The 21797-nt window shown below is 37.6% G+C and overlaps 2 protein-coding genes across 4 annotated transcripts in view; one reads left to right on the top strand and one right to left on the bottom strand.

The window, feature by feature from the left end:
* The window catches only part of MNS3 (alpha-mannosidase 3), a 42854-nt gene extending 27362 nt beyond the window's left edge, over positions 1 to 15492 (top strand). For all 3 annotated transcript variants that reach the window (XM_088978656.1, XM_088978658.1, XM_088978657.1), the window contains 4 exons: positions 8957 to 9218; positions 14148 to 14345; positions 14428 to 14576; positions 14730 to 15492. In XM_088978656.1, coding sequence (XP_088834782.1) covers positions 8957 to 9218; positions 14148 to 14345; positions 14428 to 14576; positions 14730 to 14988 — 868 coding nt within the window. In that variant the 3' untranslated portion in view covers positions 14989 to 15492. The remainder of the gene's footprint in view (positions 1 to 8956; positions 9219 to 14147; positions 14346 to 14427; positions 14577 to 14729) is intronic.
* On the bottom strand, positions 15458 to 19996 carry LOC148866847 (potassium channel KAT3-like). Its single transcript, XM_088978655.1, has 11 exons — positions 19285 to 19996; positions 18964 to 19179; positions 18696 to 18851; positions 18543 to 18600; positions 18131 to 18448; positions 17546 to 17785; positions 17230 to 17328; positions 17069 to 17101; positions 16797 to 16982; positions 15968 to 16652; positions 15458 to 15735 (listed from the first exon to the last, which is right to left on the bottom strand). The coding sequence occupies exons 1-11, from the start codon at positions 19458 to 19460 to the stop codon at positions 15599 to 15601; spliced, it is 2304 nt and encodes a 767-aa protein (XP_088834781.1). The 5' UTR covers positions 19461 to 19996; the 3' UTR covers positions 15458 to 15598.
* Between the last annotated feature and the right edge of the window lie 1801 nt (positions 19997 to 21797).

Here is a 21797-nt window from a genome sequence, read left to right as displayed (position 1 = left end):
CAATGGTAGGCCAAGATAATCTGGGGGCCACTCTTTCACCTCACAACCTGGGGTTTCTACCAATAGGTGAATGCTACCCTCTTTCAAATTGATTCCCGCCACATAGCTCTTACCATCAAATCACCCTTTATAATTTCCCAACAATCATGGTAAAAAGCCATTTGGTCCTAGAGATTTTGATATTTCCATCGAAAACACTACTTCATGGACCACTTCCAAACTAAAACTTCTTTCTAAGAGAGTTGATTGAATTTTAGGTACCCTGTTCCCATTCAAGTTTCCAATTTTCCAAATTTCTCCTTCCTAAAGTGGCAAAGATTGCTTTAAAATGATCCACAAAATCCTTAACAGTTATTTTTTGATCAATAACTGAAATTATATTAATAGGAAAGATATAATAAAATACATGAGAGAGGTAAGCACTCTTTAACTCTCCCCAAGATAAGGATCAATTACAACAATGCCCAAAATATACTTTCTCTTCCCATCCATTGTTTTGCAATGGAATTAGCAGTCCTCTTTACCCATAGTAGATTTATCTCCATGTCCTCTGGTCAACCACCTATACTTCTTTTTTTTTTCATTAGAAAAAATGTTAACAATTTCCTCCTCTTTGCTAAGAATTTGCCTTGCAACCTCAATACTGGAGATCAAATTCTTTCTTCTTCTTCTTCCATTTGCCAAGGAGTGAAAAACTTTTGTGTTGCTATCTCCTTCTAAAGCCAATTACATTTCGATTTTCGTTTCCAGGAAATTTCATCTTTTCTAAGAATCTCCTCTAACTCCACCTTTAATCTCCACCTTTCTGATCTTTCCTCCACCAAGCACTCTCTTTGAGTCTATAGTCTGTTTAGGGTTCGAAACTTCTAAACTTCGAAGGTTTTTTCAATCACTTTTCCATTCTCAAACGTCTAGGGTTTGAAGTTTTCTATCAAGCCTTTCACCTTTGTTAGCTCTCAGGTAGGTGAAGCTTGAAGCTTCACTTGATCATTGCCTCTCTTCTCTTAATCTTGTCAGTTAGGGATTGGTCAAGGATTGAAGTTTCTAAGGGTTAAGGTTTGGATGCTCGAAGCTTCACTCAATCTCTACCCCCTGTTATCCTCTTGTGCCCCCTCAGATGTTGGCACGTTGTATGGTCTTTTGCTTCGACCAAGAGAAGATTGGATCTCTCTCCCAATGCCTATTTGCAAAGAAGACAAGAAGTAGGGTTTGCTAGTTTGTAGCTTCTCCAATCACCACCGGTGCTCCCTCTGTTCTCCTCTTTCGCCTTTGTTCACCAATCACCTCCAAGTTCGATCACCGCCTTTGTACCACCGATGGCCCTTGTCTCTAGTTTTCTTAAGGCCTTTTCTCCATTCTCTATAACTAAGGCCTTTCAATAGTGGATTTTTGCTTAGTGGAAGGGCGTCTTCCTCCTCCTCCCAATTTTGCATTTTCTACATTTTTTTGCAAAAAATTCTGCATTTTTTTTTATATTTTTGCATTTCTAATTTTTTGTAATTGTTATACATTTTGTGCATTTCTGTATTTTTTTACATTTTTCTATAAATTTTTGCATTTTCTGATTTTTGGCTCAAATATATATTTTTGAAATTTTTATCATTTTATGTTGTTTTTTGCAATTCTACTTTTTTTGGTATATATATATATATATTAAATTTTTATTAATTTCTGTATTTTTCTGCAATTTGTGCATTTTGAAAATGAAATATATATTTTTTGGCTTTTTATCATTTTATGCAAATTTCGGATTTTTTGCTGAAATATGTGTTTTGAATTTTTTATAAGTTTATGTGTTTTTCTCAATTTTTATCATTTAATGTATTTTCTGTAAATTCTACTTTTTTGTTATATATAATAATTTTTTATCATGATGCATTTTTCCTACAATATTTGATTTTTTAGTTAAAATATAATTTTTTGAGTTTTTGTCATTTTATGTACTTTTTGTAATTTCTTTTTTTGGCTGAAACGCATTTAACAAAAATCTGCATTTATAGGTGAGGGTAAGTGAGTCAGTATGGATGAGGGTGGGTAACGGTTGGTATGGATGGGTAGGTGGGTCAATATGGGTGGATGAGGGTCAGGGTGGGTTGTGATCCATAAACAAGGATTGGTGATGGCCTGATGGGTCATGGTGGGTTGGTGGGTCAATATGAGTGGGTTGGTATTCAACCCTTACCCAACCCACTCATTTGCCACCCCCTATCCTCTAATCTTTCAAATTCATGCTTGTTCCATTCTTTTATTCTTTCTTTTAGAAATTTTATCTTTCTGGTGAAATTGATCCCCTTGTTATCATAATTGATCTCTTTCCGACCACCAACCTTTATTTTTTTTAAAGAAAATTTGAGTCTTCCATCCACATATTTTCAAACCTAAAAGGGGTGGGCCCCCTTGGCAAACCTCCTCAAAAAACAAAGGGGATAGTGGTCTGAGGTTACTCTAGGTAGGATGTGCTTTCAGGACTAAGTTTCCCCAGAGATCCTCCCAGTCTACTGAGTATAGGATCCCGTCTAGTTTAGAACACACCGGAACCTCCTGGAAGTTAGACCAAGTAAAGGTAACTTGCAATAGAGGAGATTCCTTTAGTTGCAAAGACTCCACCAAACCATTAAATTTCCTCATGCTTGTGGTTATGCATTGATTGGAGTTGTTTGTTTCACTTGTGTATCTAAGAACATTGAAATCACCTCCCACACACCAAGGACCCTCCCAAAGAACCCCAATTACAACTAATCAAGGTTCTAAATATCAACACAGGCCGATATGCAGGTAGAGCATATTGCTCTGTGTCGGTGCTATTTTTTATGTTTTATTTATTTATTTTTTCAAAACCGGTTCAGAGGGGTCGGTTTAAGTCCCAGCTACCCTCTGAACCATGGTCTGACCCGATACAACCCCTGTAGGGGTGTCTCTTGGACAAGTAGTAGTTGTCATGTGCCTTGGATATACAGGCATGCTGTTAGGGAAATAGAAAAACCTGTCAAAGGAGTTGAATACAACCTTTAATTGGGCAAGAGGACTTCAAATGTGATGGTTGATACATAAGCAAAACAGGGAGTTTATAGACAGCAGTTGTTTTGTGCATCATTATATGTCTGTTGTACCTTTGGGTGGCAGGATATCCAGATATTCCATAAACCTCCATTTCTCAACTTGTTATTAAACCCTTTCCAAATGTGAAACTATTGCCTTCCTTATATTTTAGATCTAAATCATCCCCTAGCTCACCATTGTGGAAACCAGTGTAGGAAACCGGACTGGACCGGCAGGTTAGATCGGTTAAACAGTGACCAGGACCTTGACTGGTTCGGTCGTACCCTAATAACCGTTTTTGCTAAAAGATCACTCGGAAAACCAGTGAACCGGTTCTAGGTTCATGAAACCGCCTGGGTCCTTAAACAATTGAAATTTTAAAATGTTATTAACAAGACTTGAACCCATGACCTCTTGTTTTTATATATTGCTTACTTACCACTAATCCACTTCTTTATTTGTGTTAATTAATGACCTTTTATTGTAAATATTACTTTATTGCACATGTATTTGCTTTAAAATATGTGCCATCCATCCACCATATTTAAATATATTATATATTTATATGTATATGTTACGTCATTGTGGTTTGACCCCAATTGAACCTCTGACCTGTGAACCTCTCCCTTCTCTGGTTCTATGCCTCGGTCCAGTTCTCTGAACATTGGTGGAAACTGTGATACTAGTTTCTTGTCCTACACTCTGCTTAAGTAGGGGTTCAAGCATTCTTCCTTTCTTCGACAAAATTTGTGTGTTCCATTATTTCTAAATTGATTAGAAAAATAGCTGCCCTTGAACTTCTTCATATGCTATCTAGAGAAACATAGGCCTGGATAAATTCCTACCATCAATTGGCTGCTTTGTCTGGGTACCAAATGAAGGAAAAATGCTTCAAAATGCCAAAATCAAAGTTAAATGAGATTAATAAATGAAAAGTAGTTTAAAATTTTTCTCATGATTCATAAATGCATTCATGCAGATATTATAACCAATGAGAATGTGATATGACAGTTAGGGGTGCTCATGGTTTGGTTAATTGAACCATGGGCATATCTCAAACCGAATGATCCTTTGGTTTTTCAAATATCCCAAGCCAAAACCCAACCAAATCAATCAGTTAACCGGTTTGGTTCTTTGGTTTTTTATATTTATAGTATATTATAAATAAATAAATATATATAATAATACAGTATATAGATAATATAATCTAATATATATATATATATATATATATATATATATATATATATATATATATATTGGTGGGTTTGGTTTTTTTTATAAGTAAAAGATTATTAAATTTCATTGAAAATCATAATGATAGGCATTGCTACAAGTACGAGATGCAGCTTCATTGTTAGAACAGAGCTAGTACAGAATTACAGTTGTGCCCAATACAACCGTTTCCTAATTACCCCTTGCTTAGCTAATGAATCAATCAATGCATTAGCCTCTCTCCCCATCCACTGTATCCTTAGATTCATCTGCTGTGTTAACCACTGAAACTTCTTTATTTCATTTCTGTAACACCAAATCACTGACTCTAGATCTCTTGCCCAACCTACCACCACCTTGGGAGTCCCCTTCAATAACCGGGTTCTCCATGTTCAAGACTTTTGCAATCTGAACACCTTGTAATACTGCAACTAGTTCAGCCTGTAAGGAGTCTCCAATCCCCAGTGATCCTGAATAAAGTGCTAGTATGATCCCTTCTGTGTTCCTTATGACTCCTCCAATTCCTGAAGGACTTGGATTGCCTTGACTGCTCCCATCAAAGTTTAATTTCACAAAACCTTCAAAAGGAGGTGTCCATATTGGCCTTGGTCTGATCTTCTGCACCGAACTAGATGCCATTGGAAATTGGTTCCTACAAATATCATCAAAAGAGAACTGTCTAAATGAATCCAGAGTTAGTAGCCAATGTATAACCCTGGTCATTACACAGTCCAAAATCTGTTGTTTGCTTCTCTCCTCTTGAAAGATTCTTGCATTTCATTCTTGCCATAGCGTCCAAAATATTGCTGCTTTAGTACACCTCCACATTATTTTTCCCGTACTTTTTGGCCAAGAAAAAGTAGCACAGTCAAACAGTAACTTAATCTCCCTTGGCATGTTCCACCTGCACCCAAATAGAGAAAAAAACCAATCCCAAATGTTTGCAACAAAGGAATAGGAAATTAGTAAATGATAACAAGATTTACCATTGGATTTGCAAAGAGTGCACCAGTTTGGGGAAATACACAAGAAAGGCCTTTTTCTTTTGCAGGTAGTCCAAAGTGTTAATCTTCCCATAAGCCACTTCCCAGCAAAAAAGCCTTAATTTTAGGAGGAACTGGCTGATACCAAACTTCCTTAGCGGGAAATAGAAAGAGGGGTAGGGGATTTGCAAAGAGCAAGAAAAAAAGAAGCACAAGAAAATAAACCTTTAGAACTTGAAACCCAAACTCTTCTATCCAGTTTAGAAGGCTCTAGATAGATTTATCAAGGATAAGTAAAAGCTGTGACAAGCAAGTGAGCTCTTCAATCCTCAAACCCCTTCGAAACCCAAAATCCCAATTATGAACCAAAGGCAAAATAGGAGGTATTAGAAATTTCAAAATCATCTCATTATTATACCTGGGGAACTGATGGCGAAAGCTATGGATTGCTTAACAGGGTGCTTTAGAGTAGTCTGACGTGATACACCTGCATCCCAACCATTCTCCAACCTCCCATGTGAAGGGATGAGAGATCCATCATATGGATGGCCGAACCTTGCAGGAAGGTTGGGCGAAATTTCAAAAATTTCTTTCCCATGTGGGAATCGCATTCCCTATTTTAGAAAACTGCATTTTCAAGGATCAATCTTGAAACCAAACCGGACCAGATCTGAAATTAAAAGGGAGGAGAGGGATATAACTGATACAGAGTAATGGCAAACCCTCAATGAAGGTGTTCACGCCCAAGGAGGAATCCAAAGACTGCTTCCACCAAAGATGACACGGTGCAGGATGAAGCAAAATCAGCAGGACGACTCTTCAGCAAGAACTGAATTCTTCAGCAAGAATGTGATGGAGGGCTGGTGAGCACGACTTCAGATTACCTTTTCTACCAAAAGGTAATATGAAGAACCTTTCTTGATCACTCCCACAGGTGGAGATCGAACTGGTAGGGCAGCAAGAGCAGGAGAGAAGAAGACAGTGCAGTCAAACTGTGTTGTCTCTCTTTGGAATTCAACAGTCTGTTAGATGATTTTGAGGTTCGCCCTACTCTTCTATATATAGCCTTAAAGAGATGTTCTCCTAATCCCATTAGGAGTTTCGTAATCCAAATCTTTTATTTGGATTTGGACTCTCTTTAAGAGATAAGGATAATCCCTTATCTTATTTGCAGATAAAGATCACCCTTCTAATCTAATTAGGAGTTTCCTGATCCAAATCTTTATTTGGTTTTGGACTCTTTGAGTGGATAGGGACAATCCCTTATCCTATCTACTGATCTAAATCACAGAACTGCCCTCTTTTAATTAATCTTATTAAGCTAGTTTGAATTGGGCTTTAGGCCCATTAAGTCTATGTGCTCACTTAACCTCCAAACTGCTGCCTAGTTGGCTATCCTTGTATGGCGTGGGACCCAAACATTGATCTACATATCAGCCATATGGGTTCGGCCCAGCCTCTGTTACAAGGCTTGGTCGAATTCACTATAGGAAACAGTGAACCCTAGAGTCCATCATCATGGGCTCTTAACGGGCCCAACATTTACACTAAATGGTCCTTGGGTCAAGCCGCCTTATATAAACCCAAGAACCGTGGGCAGATGCAAGATTAGCCCATCAGGTATTACCCTCAATGGTCTTACACAAAATCTCTCAGCCCATAATGATCAAACACTGCCCGACAAGAGAGGACCTCTCCCTCGGCTGCAAGGTACAGTGCTGCACTCTCTACTCACATGGATCCTGGGAATTAAAACATTTTGAATATATATATATATATATATATATATATATATATGTATGTATGTATATATATATATATAAATATATTTTGCAAAACAAATTTCAACGGTTGAAATCAACTGCCGGCAGTTTAGGTTTCCATCAGAGAGAGTGTATCCCGATCATTCACTTTGTCCGACAAAGGGGCTGATCCTGTCACTATGATCACCCACTCAGATGAATTCTCGGATTGTCTCAACATACCCAGGTTTTGACCCCCTTTAAGGATCTCACTGATTGGCATATCAAAGACAGGCCAATCTGATACGTAGTGAAGTATCATAATCGAGTCTAGGGGTCAGGTGTAACATTCTAGTTTTGCCCATTTATCTCCAAGGTCCAGGGCAATACTGGAATTCTGGTCCAGTTCAAGGTTTCTAGAAAACCCACACTGCATGTACCTCAGGTCTCACACTAGCAGCTGAGACAAGCCACCCCAACCAACTTGGCGGCACATCAGTGTCAGCCTTGGCAAGATAAATCTCCGCAGATCTATCCAACGGCTGTGAAGATTCTAAACTAACACGAGTCTCATATGTGTCCAGTTTAAGGGTATTACACAGAAACACACCATAATAACATGAATCAAATATGTACTTTATTCATTTACATTAAATTTCAAAATGCACATCATTCTGATTGGAGCTAAGGGCATACACTGTCTAACACCATGAATCATCTACAAACTGAAGGTGAGTAATTGGAACATTGTTTCTCCCCACTCTCCAACCCCTAATCTCATCTTCCCTGTTAGCCTTAAAGAGGAGTCTACTAAAAACTTCCGCCAGTAAGGTAAAAAGAAAAGGTGAGAGGTGATCACCTTGCCTTTAACCCCCTACAGGCTGGGAAGAACCGAAGAAGTCTCTCACCACTCCATTAACAAGAATAGAATAGTGACAAGACCGAATACAACCAAACACCCAATTGCACCATCTCTCCACAAAACCACACTTTTGCATCACCTCTATTAAGAAATTCCAATCCACCATATCATAAACCTTTTCCAAGTCCAATTTGCACACAAATCCTTCTCTATTAGATCTCTTCATTTCCTCTACACATTTATCAGCTCGAATATATATATATATATATATATATATATATATATATATTATAATATAATATATAATATTATATATAATTATAGAAAAAATATATAATAAAAATACTATAATTCTTATTTTTTTTAAATATTAAAAAAATATTTTTTATATATAATTTTTAATTTTTATAAGACATTTTTTCTCAAATCGAGCTTGAGCTTACGAGGTTATGACTTGATCTGAGCTTGAGATCAAGGTTTTAGCTCAAATCGAGCTCGAGCTCGAGCTCGAGCCTTATACTTCCTAGGAGAGCCGAGCTTGAGCCTCATACTATTTGGCTCGGCTTGGTTCGAATCCACCCCTAACTCCAATTCCTTTGTCAACTTCCATCTCAAGTTCCTTTCTTCCGCATTAAGGTTTCTTTCAATCTCCACCTCATCTAGTTCTTCAATGTGAGAGATTAGGATTATCTTCTTTTCTTCTATCCTTCCAAAATGTTCCCTATTTCACTCCTTTATATTATCTCTCAAACGTTGCAATTTTTGGTCGGTTTGGTTAACTGCTGGTTTTTTCTAGATTAACCAAAAACCAAACTGGTCCTTCGGTTAACTGGATTTTTTTGGTTCAGTTTCCTTGGTTTGGTCCAGTTTTTCAGTTTTTGATGAGCATCCCTAAATTGAAAGTATAACATTTCATGCATAAATAGGATAGGAATTATTCATTCTTATGCATGGTTGCTAATGGTTGTATTTGTTCTATTGCTAACTTGTGCGTCTTAGTTTTTTAGGTACTGTTTATTGCTTCCTGTTTCTGTGAAACTTCTTAAACTGATTACAGCTTAGGTTTCAATCGTTGTGCATGTGTTTTGGATGACTTTGTTTTCTTATGAGTGCAGCCCTCATTCTGGCGAGTTCAGTGGAGAAAATATTCGGTTGGGTTCCCGTGGTGACAGCTACTATGAATACTTGATAAAAGTTTGGCTTCAGCAAGGACCAAATCGAGATAGTAATTTGAAGTATTTGCATGACATGTATGAGGAAGCAATGAAAGGCGTAAGGCACCTTCTTGTTCGGAAATCTGTGCCAAAAGGATTGGTTTTTGTAGGGGAACTGCCTTATGGATCCAAGGGTTCTTTTAGTCCAAAAATGGATCACCTGGTATGTCATACTTCTGAACTTTTGGACACTTAATAGCTACCTTATTGAAAATTCATGTCAAACTTGCCAGTAAAATTTAATTCCCCTAGTGGCCTTTTCGAAATCAGTCAGCAAGTCATTCCAAGGAACTGTATAGTGGGTCTATACTAGTAATTTGTGAGTTTGGTTTGTTTTATATTATGTGACAACAGATCTGACAAAAGAACAAACAAAAGAGTAAAAAATATAAATCTTTTTTTTTTTTTTTCCGTAAGATAAGGTAAATTTATTAAAAAGAAAACAGAGTATAGAAGACGTATACAAAAATAAAAAGAAAAAAAATAGGGGCAAAACAGATTCCACAAGCCATTCCAACAAAACAAACGAGCGGGCCTGAGAATGCATGAACAAGACCTCCCACAAACAGTACCCCAACCTAGAAACTCTTTTGAAGCTTGATTAGAACTTGTTAGGGTCGGATGTTAAGGGGTAGTTTGGTCTTTTTATCTTATATTAGTAGCATGGTATACTGTCCTTTATGTTTTGATTTAAGTGTTATGTCCCATACTTAGGGGCATAAGAGTCGTTGTAACTTAAACCAGAAACCTTTAAATAATACCTGGCCGACTAGAGAGTTAGACTTTCTCTCTAGTTCGAACCAAATTTTCTTCTCTGCCTCTCCTCTTTTTTCTCTCCTCTCTCTTCTCTCTTCTCTCTTCTTCTCTGTTCTGTTTCTCTACTGTTCTAGGACTGAAACCAGTACAGATTAGATCTGTAACATGGTATCAGAGCGGCTGTGGTTGAGTCATATGTTAACCCAGAATTTTAGATCTCCTTCTACCCTAGTTCTCTGTATAAATCTCACTGATCACTTGGAGTTTCAAAAAAGGGCTGAAAAGGAGTGGTCGTTTTCTTCCTTTGGAGGTTTTCATGCCTCCAGTTGGTGGTGCAGCGAGTGTTTCATGTGGTTGGTAGGAACCCTCTAATCGATTGATCGAAGAGGGCTGTTTTAGGTGGTGTAGTGGCCAGATTGGTGCAGGACTGATTTGTGTGGTTTAAGTAGGTGGGTTTCATGGGTGTCACAGTGTGAAACAAGTATTGGTTAGTTGCAGACCTAGTGGTATGCATGTGGAGTGTATCTGGGTGATTTTGTGGTGCTGAAAGTGTATGACAGCAGTGACTGTTATTTTTGAAATTGTGACAGTAGATGTTTTCAGCAATAATCAGCCATTAGTGGTGTAGTGTGGTGGTTAGAAAGTGAAATGCTGTAATATCCTAGTGAGTGGGAAGTTTGTTTTTACTATGACAGCTATGGGAGATAGCAAGGAACAAAAGTCTAGTTTTATGATTCCCCTTGATTACCTGAATGTGCAGATGACTTGTATTAAACTAAATGGTGGGATTTATGTGCCTTGGGCTAAGTCTGTATAGGTCTTTCTTAGAGCTAAGAAGAAAGTAAAGCATGTGAGAGAGGAAAAGCCCTGAGTTGATTCTTAGGGGTACAGTGGTTGGGAATAAGAAGATGCACAAATTATGACATGGTTGTGGAATAGCATGGAACCCAAGATTTGTGTAAACTTTATGTTCTTAGATACAACCAAGGAGATTTGGGACCATGCAAAGAAGCTTTACTATGGACAAGACAATACTACCTGAGTATAAAGAAGCTTTACTATGGACAAGATAATACTACCTGAGTATATTAGCTTTACCAAGAGTACTTCAATCTACAACAATAGAGAAGGAAGCTTGATGTAACCAGATTTTTAGTAGGGTTGAAGGCTAGAGCGTAGATACTAGGTGGATTTGCCCTTCCCTCTCTAGAGGAAGTGCTTTCTCGTCTCTAGAGGATTTCTATTGGACTTCCGGAGCATTCTGTTGTGTTTGATAGGTTTGCTTTTGCAATAACAAGAAGTGGAGGTCGTGGTAGTAGAGGAGGAGCTCGAGGAACTCAGCCAGGTGGTGGTGGTGTAGTGGTCCCCTGTTTAATCATGGTGGTGGGCATATTGGAGGTTGAGATTCAGGGGGAGCTTGTGATTGAGGATGTGGTAATTGTGTGAGGAAGTGTATGCACTATGGAATGGAGGGACATACTATCAATTTTTGTTATGATCTACATGGGTCACCCTCTACCTTGGCCAATCATGCGGTGGTTAGTGGTGATGGCACGAAAGATGAAATTCAACAAGTTGATTAGACACGTTCTACATCTACAAATGTCTCTGGGAAAGAGATGATGAGTGTTCCATGTAATGAGTATGAGCGGTTCCTTTAGGCTACGTCTCAGCATAATGCAACTACTCTTGCCCACTCAAGTATGGCTTGTTTGGCATCCAAACCCTCTCATTGAATAATCGTCTTTGGAGCTTCTAATCATATGACTGGGATTCTAGATGTGTATCTTTCTCTTTCTCAGTCCTCTACATCACATTTTTCTCCCATGTGAGGCTCTCTCCAAAACTGAGTGGAGGACAACTATGCAGAAGGAAATGGAATCCTTGATAAAAAATTAGATATTGGAAGTTGTAGATCTACATGTTGATAAGGAGACAATTGGATGTAGGTGGGTGTATACTGTGAAGTACATGGTTGATGATGGAAGCATTGAAAAGTCCATGGAAAGGCTGGTTACAAAAGGGTATACTCAGACCTATGGGATAGACTACTTGGAGATTTTTGCACCAATGGTAAAAATGAGTGTAGTTCAGATTCTCTTGTCTCTAGCAACCACCGATTCTTGGCCCCTTTTTTTATCTTGATGTGAAGAATGCTTTTCTCAATGGAGATTTGCAAGAAGAGGTGTACATGGACCTTCCAACTGGTTTCTATGGTGATGTAGGCAAGGGAAATGTATGCAAATTAAAGAAGCCTTTATATGGATTGAAGCAGTCATCTAGATCTTGGTTTGATTGGTTTAGGGGAGCATTGACTTGTTTTGGATACACTCAAACCCAATCAAATCATACCTTGTTTGTGAAGAGAAGGGGATCAATGGTGTCAATGCTAATAGTATATGTGGATGACATTATGGTCACAAGGAATGACTTGAGTGAGATTGATGCCTTAAAGAAGAACCTACACCAAGAGTTTTGAGATTAAGGACCTTGGGGAGCTATGGTATTTTCTAGGTATTAAAATGGTAAAATCCAAACATGGGATCTACATTTCCCAAAGAAAGTATGTGTTGGTTCTGCTTCAGGAGTGAAAAATTTGGAGTCAAGCTAGTTGATACACCTATGATGCTCTACTATGATAATCAAGAAGCAATTAACATTGCCCATAACCTAGTTCAGCATGATAGAACAAAGCATATATAAGTAGATACACATTTCATAAGAGAAAGGGTGACATCTGGGGAAGTTTTCTTGCCATATGTTTCATTTGACTGTAGCTTGTTGATGTACTCACCAAGGGGGTCTCAAAGAACAAGCTTGAACACGATCTATGCAAGTTGGGGATGTGTGACATCTATTCCCAACTTGAGGTGTAGTGTTGAGGTTTAAATAGTTATGTTTTATGTTTTTAAATTAGTGTTATAGGGCCCAAGGCCCAATAGTTTAATGCTTTCTTTTATGTTATTGACAGCAGCCACCCTATTAAGGGCAGATTAGTGGTTGTCTTTCCTTTTAATTAATGAGTATACAAGTTAATGAGTGGGGTGGACAGATGATTATTGGCTTCTCCCATCTCTTCTTCCCTTCTTTCCAAGAAACTCTTCTTCTTCTTTTCTTTCCTTTCTGTTATAAATCTATTTTTATTTTCTGATTTTTCTACTAGGCAGGCGCCTAGTTGCTTGGTTACCTTTTTTGTACAAGTTATGACATTCAGGCCAGGTGCCCCATCTTCTTTAATTTACCATCCTAAGAACTCCACTGAAACGAGGGAGACTCTAGAATCACAATAGGTTGGGCTAAAAAGAGTAGTGCAGGCCCTTGGAGGATTGCCCATTTTTTGCTTGAAATTCTTGATATCTTGGCTTCCTTTCAATGTTGTTTCAGATGGAAACCTAAGAATCTTGACTTTTTGGCTGATGCGTTAGCTAAAAGTGGGGTCAGAAGGAATATGTTGTATAGTAAAATACTTTTCATCTTCTTGAGCAGGCTTTTGATTTTCTTTTTTTTTTTTTTGTTTTGGAAGCCCTGTTGTACATCTTCTCATGTACATCCTTCCCTTTTCTTTTTGAATGAAAGTTACCTTTTCTCAAAAAAAAGCAAAAAAGGAATTCCACTGAAACAGTACGAGGAAATTCCATTTCAAAAGTATTGGATATTATATTTTCTCTCTAGAAATTTCTGCACATTGCAGGAATTTCATCACTAAATCATCTCTTTAATCAAATCTTATAGCCCTATAGCCCAAGATAACCCCTCATTTCCCTTAGATCTGCCTATGGTCCTATAAACCAAATCTTGGACTTAAACCCTCAAAATCATCAATTTGCTTTTCAGTTTTCCCTGAAATTTGTTAACTGTCCAGCCTTATATCATATCAGTCTACATCATCAGCCTTAGACCAACCTGATTTAACTTCAGTTTGGCATTTTTCAATCTTAACCATAATGCATCCTTTAACCCAACTTGGCCCAACCTGATTTTGTCCCTGGTTGGTTTGGAATTATACCAAGTTATATCTCCGACTCCAAGGATGCAGTTGGGGACACACACAAGCAATATAGTTGTAAGAATATTAGGACTACCACTTACCCTCCACCTGTCCACCTTGTTCATCTGTTAAGGATCCTTTTTTGTGCATGCAGTTATTAGTGTTTCTGCACAAACTATCAGTCCTTAAGTAAACTAAACCTTGTCCCAACTATGTGGGGTTGGCTACATGAATCGTGTTTCGTTATTCCAATCTGTTTCGTGCTATCTATTGTTAAAATTACTCGAGTACTACTTGTTCCTAAAATGGCTAATCTACTAATGTGGAGACATCTGATATTTTGTTCAGGTGTGTTTCTTGCCAGGAACTTTGGCGCTAGGTGCTACTAAAGGGATTACAAAGAAAAAAGCTATGGAAGAAAATTTGCTCACCTTTGAAGACTTGGAAAACTTGAAGTTGGCAGAAGATCTAGCAAAGACATGTGTTGAGATGTACTTTGTGACTTCTACTGGTCTTGCTCCAGAAATTGCTTATTTTAATGTAGAGGTGAGTTTGGTTACTAAAAAATTATTGTGAATCGTAGTGTGTACATGTAAAATGTGAATGATTTATGGTTTTTATGAAGCAGGGAGCTTCCGAAGGAGGACCTGATGGTGGAAACAAAAGTTCTGAATATTTGAATGATATCATAATTAAACATGCTGATCGTCACAACCTTTTGCGCCCTGAAACTGTTGAATCATTATTTGTTTTATTTCGTATTACAGAAGACCCCAAGTAAGTTAAGAAATGCTTTTAGGCTTGTAGTTTTCTTATGCTATGTGAAGGACGTCTTTTAAGCAAGCTCTTCTTTGTACATCACCAAAAATATAAATGATCATGCTCCATATCTTCTCCCTTTTAACTGCTTAATGTCTTGAACCTCCGCAGATATCGAGAATGGGGTTGGCAGATCTTTGAAGCATTTGAAAAATATACAAAGGTGGATTCTGGGGGCTACACTTCTCTAGATGATGTCACCACGATTCCCCCTCAAAGAAGAGACAAGATGGAGACCTTCTTCCTAGGAGAGACATTGAAGTATTTATACCTGCTATTTGGGGACAGCACAGTCATTCCTTTGGATAAATTTGTTTTCAACACAGAGGCTCACCCTTTTCCAATTACTGGCACTATTAAAGAGGAATGATACTATTATGGAACTCTTACCGAGTAACAATGTGAAGAAAGTGTACAGAGACTTCACGTTATCATTGGATGGAAGTGAATTTCATTGTGTTTACTTGGTTTGAAGTATCCTTACATGCTTCTTCTGTTACCTCTTCCAATAGAGTCAGGCCAGCAGGTTCAAAGGAAGATTTTAAGTGGCCTATCGGTGACAAATATCGTGCCAGACATCATATTTTTTCTTCTTGTTACTTTTCCTTTTGCAGTGCATCAGGGACTTGTTTACTATCCATTGTATCACTCTGAAAAACTATAGAATGGAAGATCTCCTTGAATTTTCCCTGCCTACATAGCCCACCAAATCATTGATATTCTTAAAGATGTAGTTTCTTGTATTATTATTCTTTGAGTTTTATTGATGGATGGTTTTTTCTGTGGTTATCATGAGTTAACTGTGATCAAATGTAATTCTATTACTCAATTTTCCAGTATGATTGTTGGCTTTGAAGGCCAAGTTTGATTAACATGTTCTGTTGTTCCTTTTATTCCTCATTATAATTGCCTACAAATTATAAACTATTTGTATGTCTACAATCCACATTGTATCTATATTCTCCTAAATAATGGTTATGCTACATTGCGATCTCTATTTCATGCTCATTTTGAAGGAAAAACAGGTGATCTCCATCTCGAATGACACTGATGTCTTCTATTTCTGCATTCTGTGCATTGACAACTTTTGTTGGATGGTAGCCTGCAAACTTTTGACCTGCAGTTTCACATAGTAATTGTGTGAGAAAAGATATAGCCTAATTAAGAAAGAATGCTCCTGATTTACATGGATTATTCATTTAAATTCATGGTTGGGAGTTTCTAGGAACGTGGTCCAGCTAATATTTCTTTGCTATATTTACTTGAGAGTAACTTTAACTAGTTCCATAATTTTACCTTCGAATTTTCAGGTTTATAATGAAATGCTCTTGAGTTAAAAGAAGACTTACCAGCTACCTTCAATAGATCTTCTAGGGAATCAGGCAGGACAATTAACTTCCCAAATTGTTCTTGAGTTGTACATTCCTTTCGAAAGGGCATGTGGATTGTGACTCTTATGTTTGTCAATTTTGTAACTTGGCTCTCACAGGTACTGCAAAATTTGGATTTTCCATTTCTCCCATCTTTTCTTTGATCATTCTCAATGTTTTTGATTGTCTCTTTCTCAATGAATTCTATTTTATGTTCTAAATTTCTGCTCCTGTTCTCATAACATGGTAAGAGGTTATAAATGTTTTTTGGTCCTTGTTGCTCTGCAATAACCTTTGGCGTCCACCCTCTAGCATCTAAGTTGTTTATATTTGCTCCTAGTAGAATCTTAATTATTTCAAGATTCCCATTGTGAACAGAAATATTCTGGACTGTTTGGCCATATGTGTCAGTTGAATTAGCATCAGCTCTCCATCTAATGAGATCATAGACTGTGTTTTCTTTGTCCCTTTCTGCAGCCTCTGACACTAGAATATTGCTGTCTCTTGTATCCTGGTTTGAGTTTGTGTGTGGACAAGGTTCTTGACATCCCACATGAAAACAACTTTTTTCCTTTTGTGGTCCTTCATGGAGCCATTCTTTGAGGTTCAGGCGTGAATATGCACATGTTTCTCTGAAGCCAAAGCCATCAAGTTCTTTCAGTTTCTGTGAAAAGGAACATAGAGCATTTAGCTTTTATTACCAAAAAACCCATCCCCCCTCTCTCCTGAACACATTTTTCCAAAAGAAAAGGATTAACCATTAGAAGGATTCTTTAAAGTATAAAGGTCTATCTGATATAATATATACCTGGAAGAGGTTGCTCATTATAATGCTTCCATCTTCTTTATTTGCCTCAATAATGTTCATTAGTGAGCTCCTATTCAACTGTAGGATTTGAGAAAGCTCCGTGGTTCTAACAGTGAATGGTTGTGGCCTGTGACATAAAACCCCTATTTCTCCGAACATTTCTCCTGCAATTGCTTTTCCAAGGACCTGTATATAATATTCATGAAGAATTCAAGTTAGGTCTGTTCCATATCCTTTATTGACAGTTAATATGAGAAGCAGAAAGATCATACCTGCTCATGCCCGTCAACATATACTATAAAATCCTGAAACCATAGAACAATCAGCAACCAGATTAAATTAGTTAGCAGTGGGCATTATAGAGGATCAAAAGATAGTGTCTCGTAAATGAATATGCAGCTTCCAATAAAAAAATTAATATTAGATCACTGACCACTGCTCCTGAGACCAGTATATAAAGATCTGTCGGGGTCTCATTCTGCAGAATTATATCCTCTTTGGGTGGAAAGTATTCAGCCTCCATCTCTGAAACCTTATTATGGAAGGAAAAAGTTCATTTACATAACATGGAACTTTGAGGAGTAACTCAATAAACAGATATTTCTAAGGAATTATGCAATTCTTGGCTGGGGCTATTGCTCCATGACCCTTGTTTTTTGGGACAATAAATCAGTATTCAATCCTAGCAGATAAACAAAAAATAAAAAAAAAGTTACCATGGAAGTTTGTGAACTATGTTAAGTAATTACCAATTGGAAAAGAAAATCACTGGAAACTCCTTGGAAAAGATGGACTTTATGAATGAAAGGGAAGAAGAGATGATGTGCTATGCTTGAACGAATGGCCTTTGGTAGACCATTCAAGGTCTCGTTCTGTTTCAATCCTTCTGTTTTGAACTTGAGGCATATGTGAGACAACATTTGATCGGCAATGTGTGAGGGCAATTGATTTCGTGCTGCAAATTCAGAAGCGGTATGGATGGTATCCCTCTACAGCATTGAAAACAAGTATGCTTAGCATTGATCATAAAGTGAGAGATATTTTTTCCCACAAAAATGTAGGATATGCTACTGAATGTATAGATAAGAACCTAATTTTTAACAAACAATAAGAAGTGATGCCTGGTTTTCAGAATTTTTATGCAGTTCCATTTGTAAATAAATTCTGCTTTGTTTTTGAACTTGTTTCTCATGACATTATTTATATATAAATGTCCAAATGTGGTTATAGTAACAGTTGGTAATTGGATTTATTATGGCCTGCTTACCAAGATTGCTTATATCTCTATAACTATTTTAGCAAGCAGAGAAAAGTTCTTGAAGTGGAGAACATACGAAGTTTCTGGTGCGGCTGGTCCAATGAACAACAAGGTTTGTCATGTTGCCAATGAGGTACGATGTCAATCCCAAGTTGAATAGCATATAGAAGATAGCAAACAGCATTTCTCTTGGATTCTGAGAATGTATATCACCATAACCAGTTGTAGTTAGTGTTGTGATAGACCAGTATATTGCTGTTACATATCTGTCCCATAGGCTCTTTTCTTTAAAATTTGTCATTACAGCACCTATCCAGGTTCTATTTTCATTGGGATATCTGTCAGCAATCAGATAGTTAAAGCATCCAGCACAGTGTACCGCAAACAGAGTGACCTGCAGTTAAGAGGAAAGGGCGTATAATTTTGATAGAAGTAGCGGGTCTAGGTAGGAGTCCAAGAATGGAGAAGGCAAAGTCTTAGAGGCCTACCAAGATGAGCTTTGCGCACCGAGTCCAAAAATAATCAAAACGAATGTCCTTCTCCAGTCTGGAAGAAAGTAAACCAGCTTAATGAATATTATTGTTCTTCCACCCAAAGCATTTGAAATTTCGAGGGAAAGAGATTTGAATTTGGCCATGGACCTTTCGAATAAGGAGCTGACCCGTTGGAGACGCCACAGACGGAGCATACTGAGTACTTTAAAACCAAGTTCATTGCTGTTATCTGTGAACAGGAGGCTAAGAGGTTGAAGTGGTGCTGTTGAGCAAACGTCAAAGACAAGCCAGGTTGACATGTACCTGCATGTAAGCTCAGAGCATTTAAGAAAAAAGATGAGACTAATGTGAAAAAGGCTAAATTATATACTGGTTCGTTCATAAATACTACAGAACTATGAAACTGCTTATTTACCTGATTGCGATTTTCTTGGGATCATCAACCAGAAGATAAGATCTCCGGTCAAGATATGCAACAAAGAAGGTGAGAATAATGTCAATGGCAAAGAAGCCATCGATAATGTAGTCAACGATGAACAGTGTGTCCTGCTTGTATTTTAGAAATGCAAATTCAAATGGGCAGATCCAGGCTGAGTAAATGACCAGAACAATGAGAAACATGCCCCAGGCCCTGGCATGAAGAAAAAATTTGATTGGTGTGCTTTGACAAATGATAACCACATTTGCTTCAGAAGAAAATAACAACACTAAGAGAACAGGTCCGAAGTTTTGTCACCTATAATGGGTATTGAAAGGAGAAATGATGTATCTCCTAAGCTTGGTTTCTTGGTTAAGCCTGGCTCCGAGAGATGGTAAGATATCACTGGAGAAGAAGCCATAGCTGCCACTCTCCATTCCAAGGTTGTTGCTAAAAAACCGTTGTAAGAAAGATTTTGCATATGAAAATGACATCTTATTGTTAAAAAATCCTGGAAGAGTACCACAACTGCTGAGAATGTTGTAAAAACTTTTCGTGACTTTAAGGCTTGGCTTTGGGGGGTTGGTTATAAATAGAAGAACTGGTGGCACGAGTTAAGGTCTGTTTCATCATCTGCTTTGAACATAAGTGAAAGGATTAAGCAGGAAAAGCGGAGATTAAGTGGGTCACAAGAAAAAAGAGCAAAGAAAAGGAAAAAAAAAAAGATGTTATACTCTGTTTGAACAGAAAAAGTAATAAGCGGAAGAAATTTTAAGACGAGAGTTGATCTGGTGGGAAAACACTGAAAGTGGCAGACATGAGGCTTTCTCTAATGCAATTGCGGGGATTTTTTGATCTTCGAGTGGTGCAGAAGGTGATGATGGCGGTGGTGGGCACTCCATCATCAACAAATGTGGTGGTAGTGGTATGAATGATATATGAGAAACTTAAAGACAGTGTAAGAGAAAATACTTTGGTGCTTTCGTTTCAGATCCATACTGAACCAGGCAGGAGTCTTGGAACCCGCTGTGCTGGGAGAATGGGGGTTTGGAGGGATAAAATTGAATCATGGATGCCATGTGGCCCAATAGGAGAATTGCTTTGAGGGTTTGTACCTCTAATCTAATTCAATTTCAACTTACTCTCTTCTTCTTTCTTATCAATAAAGCCTAGACTAGACTGATTTATGAAACACAATCAGGACCATAAGTGTGGGAACGCTCCACACCATAAAAGCCAACCACCTATTCTGTTTGGACGTATAATATGACGGTACGCATGAGTTTGGTTTGTGGCTTGATCAATCTCTATTCGAAATTGACATATGGGACCCTTTAATCTGCGACGTCCAATCTATATTTTGCTTCAGTGTTTAACCTCTTACTCCATGTTAGTGTGGTAGAATTGGAGGCATTTGGCTGTTACCCCATCACTTGGACCCTCTAGATCAACATGATTTATTGTTCAAAGTTTGTTAATTTTTATGAGGTGACGTGATGTGCATGGCTTGTGAAGCAGAAAACATGTTGTTAGTTGTGACTTACCTCTCTACATTCGCATTAAATGTGTCTAGCAAATGAAGTCACCGAGAACTTTCTTGGTGAAAGAAGTCAACCAGAATAAATAAAGAAAAAGATTTGAGTTTGTAGGTTTAAAACACTCCCAACCCCACCCCAAAAGAAGGTTTTTAAAACTGAACCGGACAGTTCTGGGTCCGGTTCCAACAGTCTGACTGTTGAATCGAACAGATTTCTGATTAAAAAAATATAATAAAAAGTAAAAAATGACTAAAAACTGTTGTTTGGGTTGATGGTTTGAGTTTTGACTGTTTGGGTCAACGGTTTGTTGACTAAATCAAATGTTTTTGGCCAAAAAACAGTACTGGGCTAAAACGGAACCAGGTTAGGTGACCGCTTCTCGTTTTTCCAGTCTGACCGTGCGGTCTGGTCTGATTTTGAAAACATTGCCCTAAAAAGGGTTGGGTAGAAAGAAAAATCTTATTAAATTAATGTCTTAGAGAATAAAGAATAGGGTTTATGAAAAATTATTTTTTCAGCTCTAAAAAATTTTATTGGAAACTCAAGAAAATCTAAGAGATTCACAAGAACCCAAAGCCTGTTCCATGCCCTTTTCAGATTTTCTAGTCATGGGTTGGAAAATTTGGGTCTCCAAATAAACATGGTTTTGATAATTTATCCTTACTGTTGAGATAAAGGTTAAAAAAACTTCAACAAATGAGCAATTCTATGGTACAGAAACATGTGGTGCAGTACAGCACCGGAATGTGTATCGGGTATTTTTTATGAAACAAAAACTATTTCTTTTCATTTTTTTTTACTTTGATATTTCCACTGGTGGGGGTTGATAATATTGATACTTATCATTAAAAACAAGACTTTTTTTTTAATGAACAAACCCTTGAAATTTGCATTTTGGGACAGTTTTTTAAGTAAATTATATCAAAATTTTGAATCTTGATTGTAACATATTTTTACTTTTTTCTCTTTTTTTTTTTTTTTTTTTAGTAGGCTTCACAATAGAGGTAGCCATCCTTCAAACCCCTAACCCCCTCCCACAGTTTAAGCCGGGTGAAGACGGGACTAAATGGGACTCGATGCCAGATCTCTGTTACAACCAGCTAGAGACTTTACCAGCAGGCTAGCAGCTAGTTGACGCCTTCAAGCTGTAGCATGGTAAATCTCGCACAATAAGACTATTGACATTGCACCTGAGACAAACTAAGCCTACTTTAATTCACTTATTTGAGTTTTAAGATATATATGAATGCTTAAAAAGGTTTATCAAGTGAGAAGTTCTATGGTATCGATGTC

This window comes from Nelumbo lutea, chromosome 3 (assembly GCF_056320005.1).
Source record: "Nelumbo lutea isolate HS-2025 chromosome 3, American lotus-T2T, whole genome shotgun sequence".
Taxonomy (NCBI): domain Eukaryota; kingdom Viridiplantae; phylum Streptophyta; class Magnoliopsida; order Proteales; family Nelumbonaceae; genus Nelumbo; species Nelumbo lutea.
This window is presented reverse-complemented; position numbering and strand designations above follow the sequence as displayed.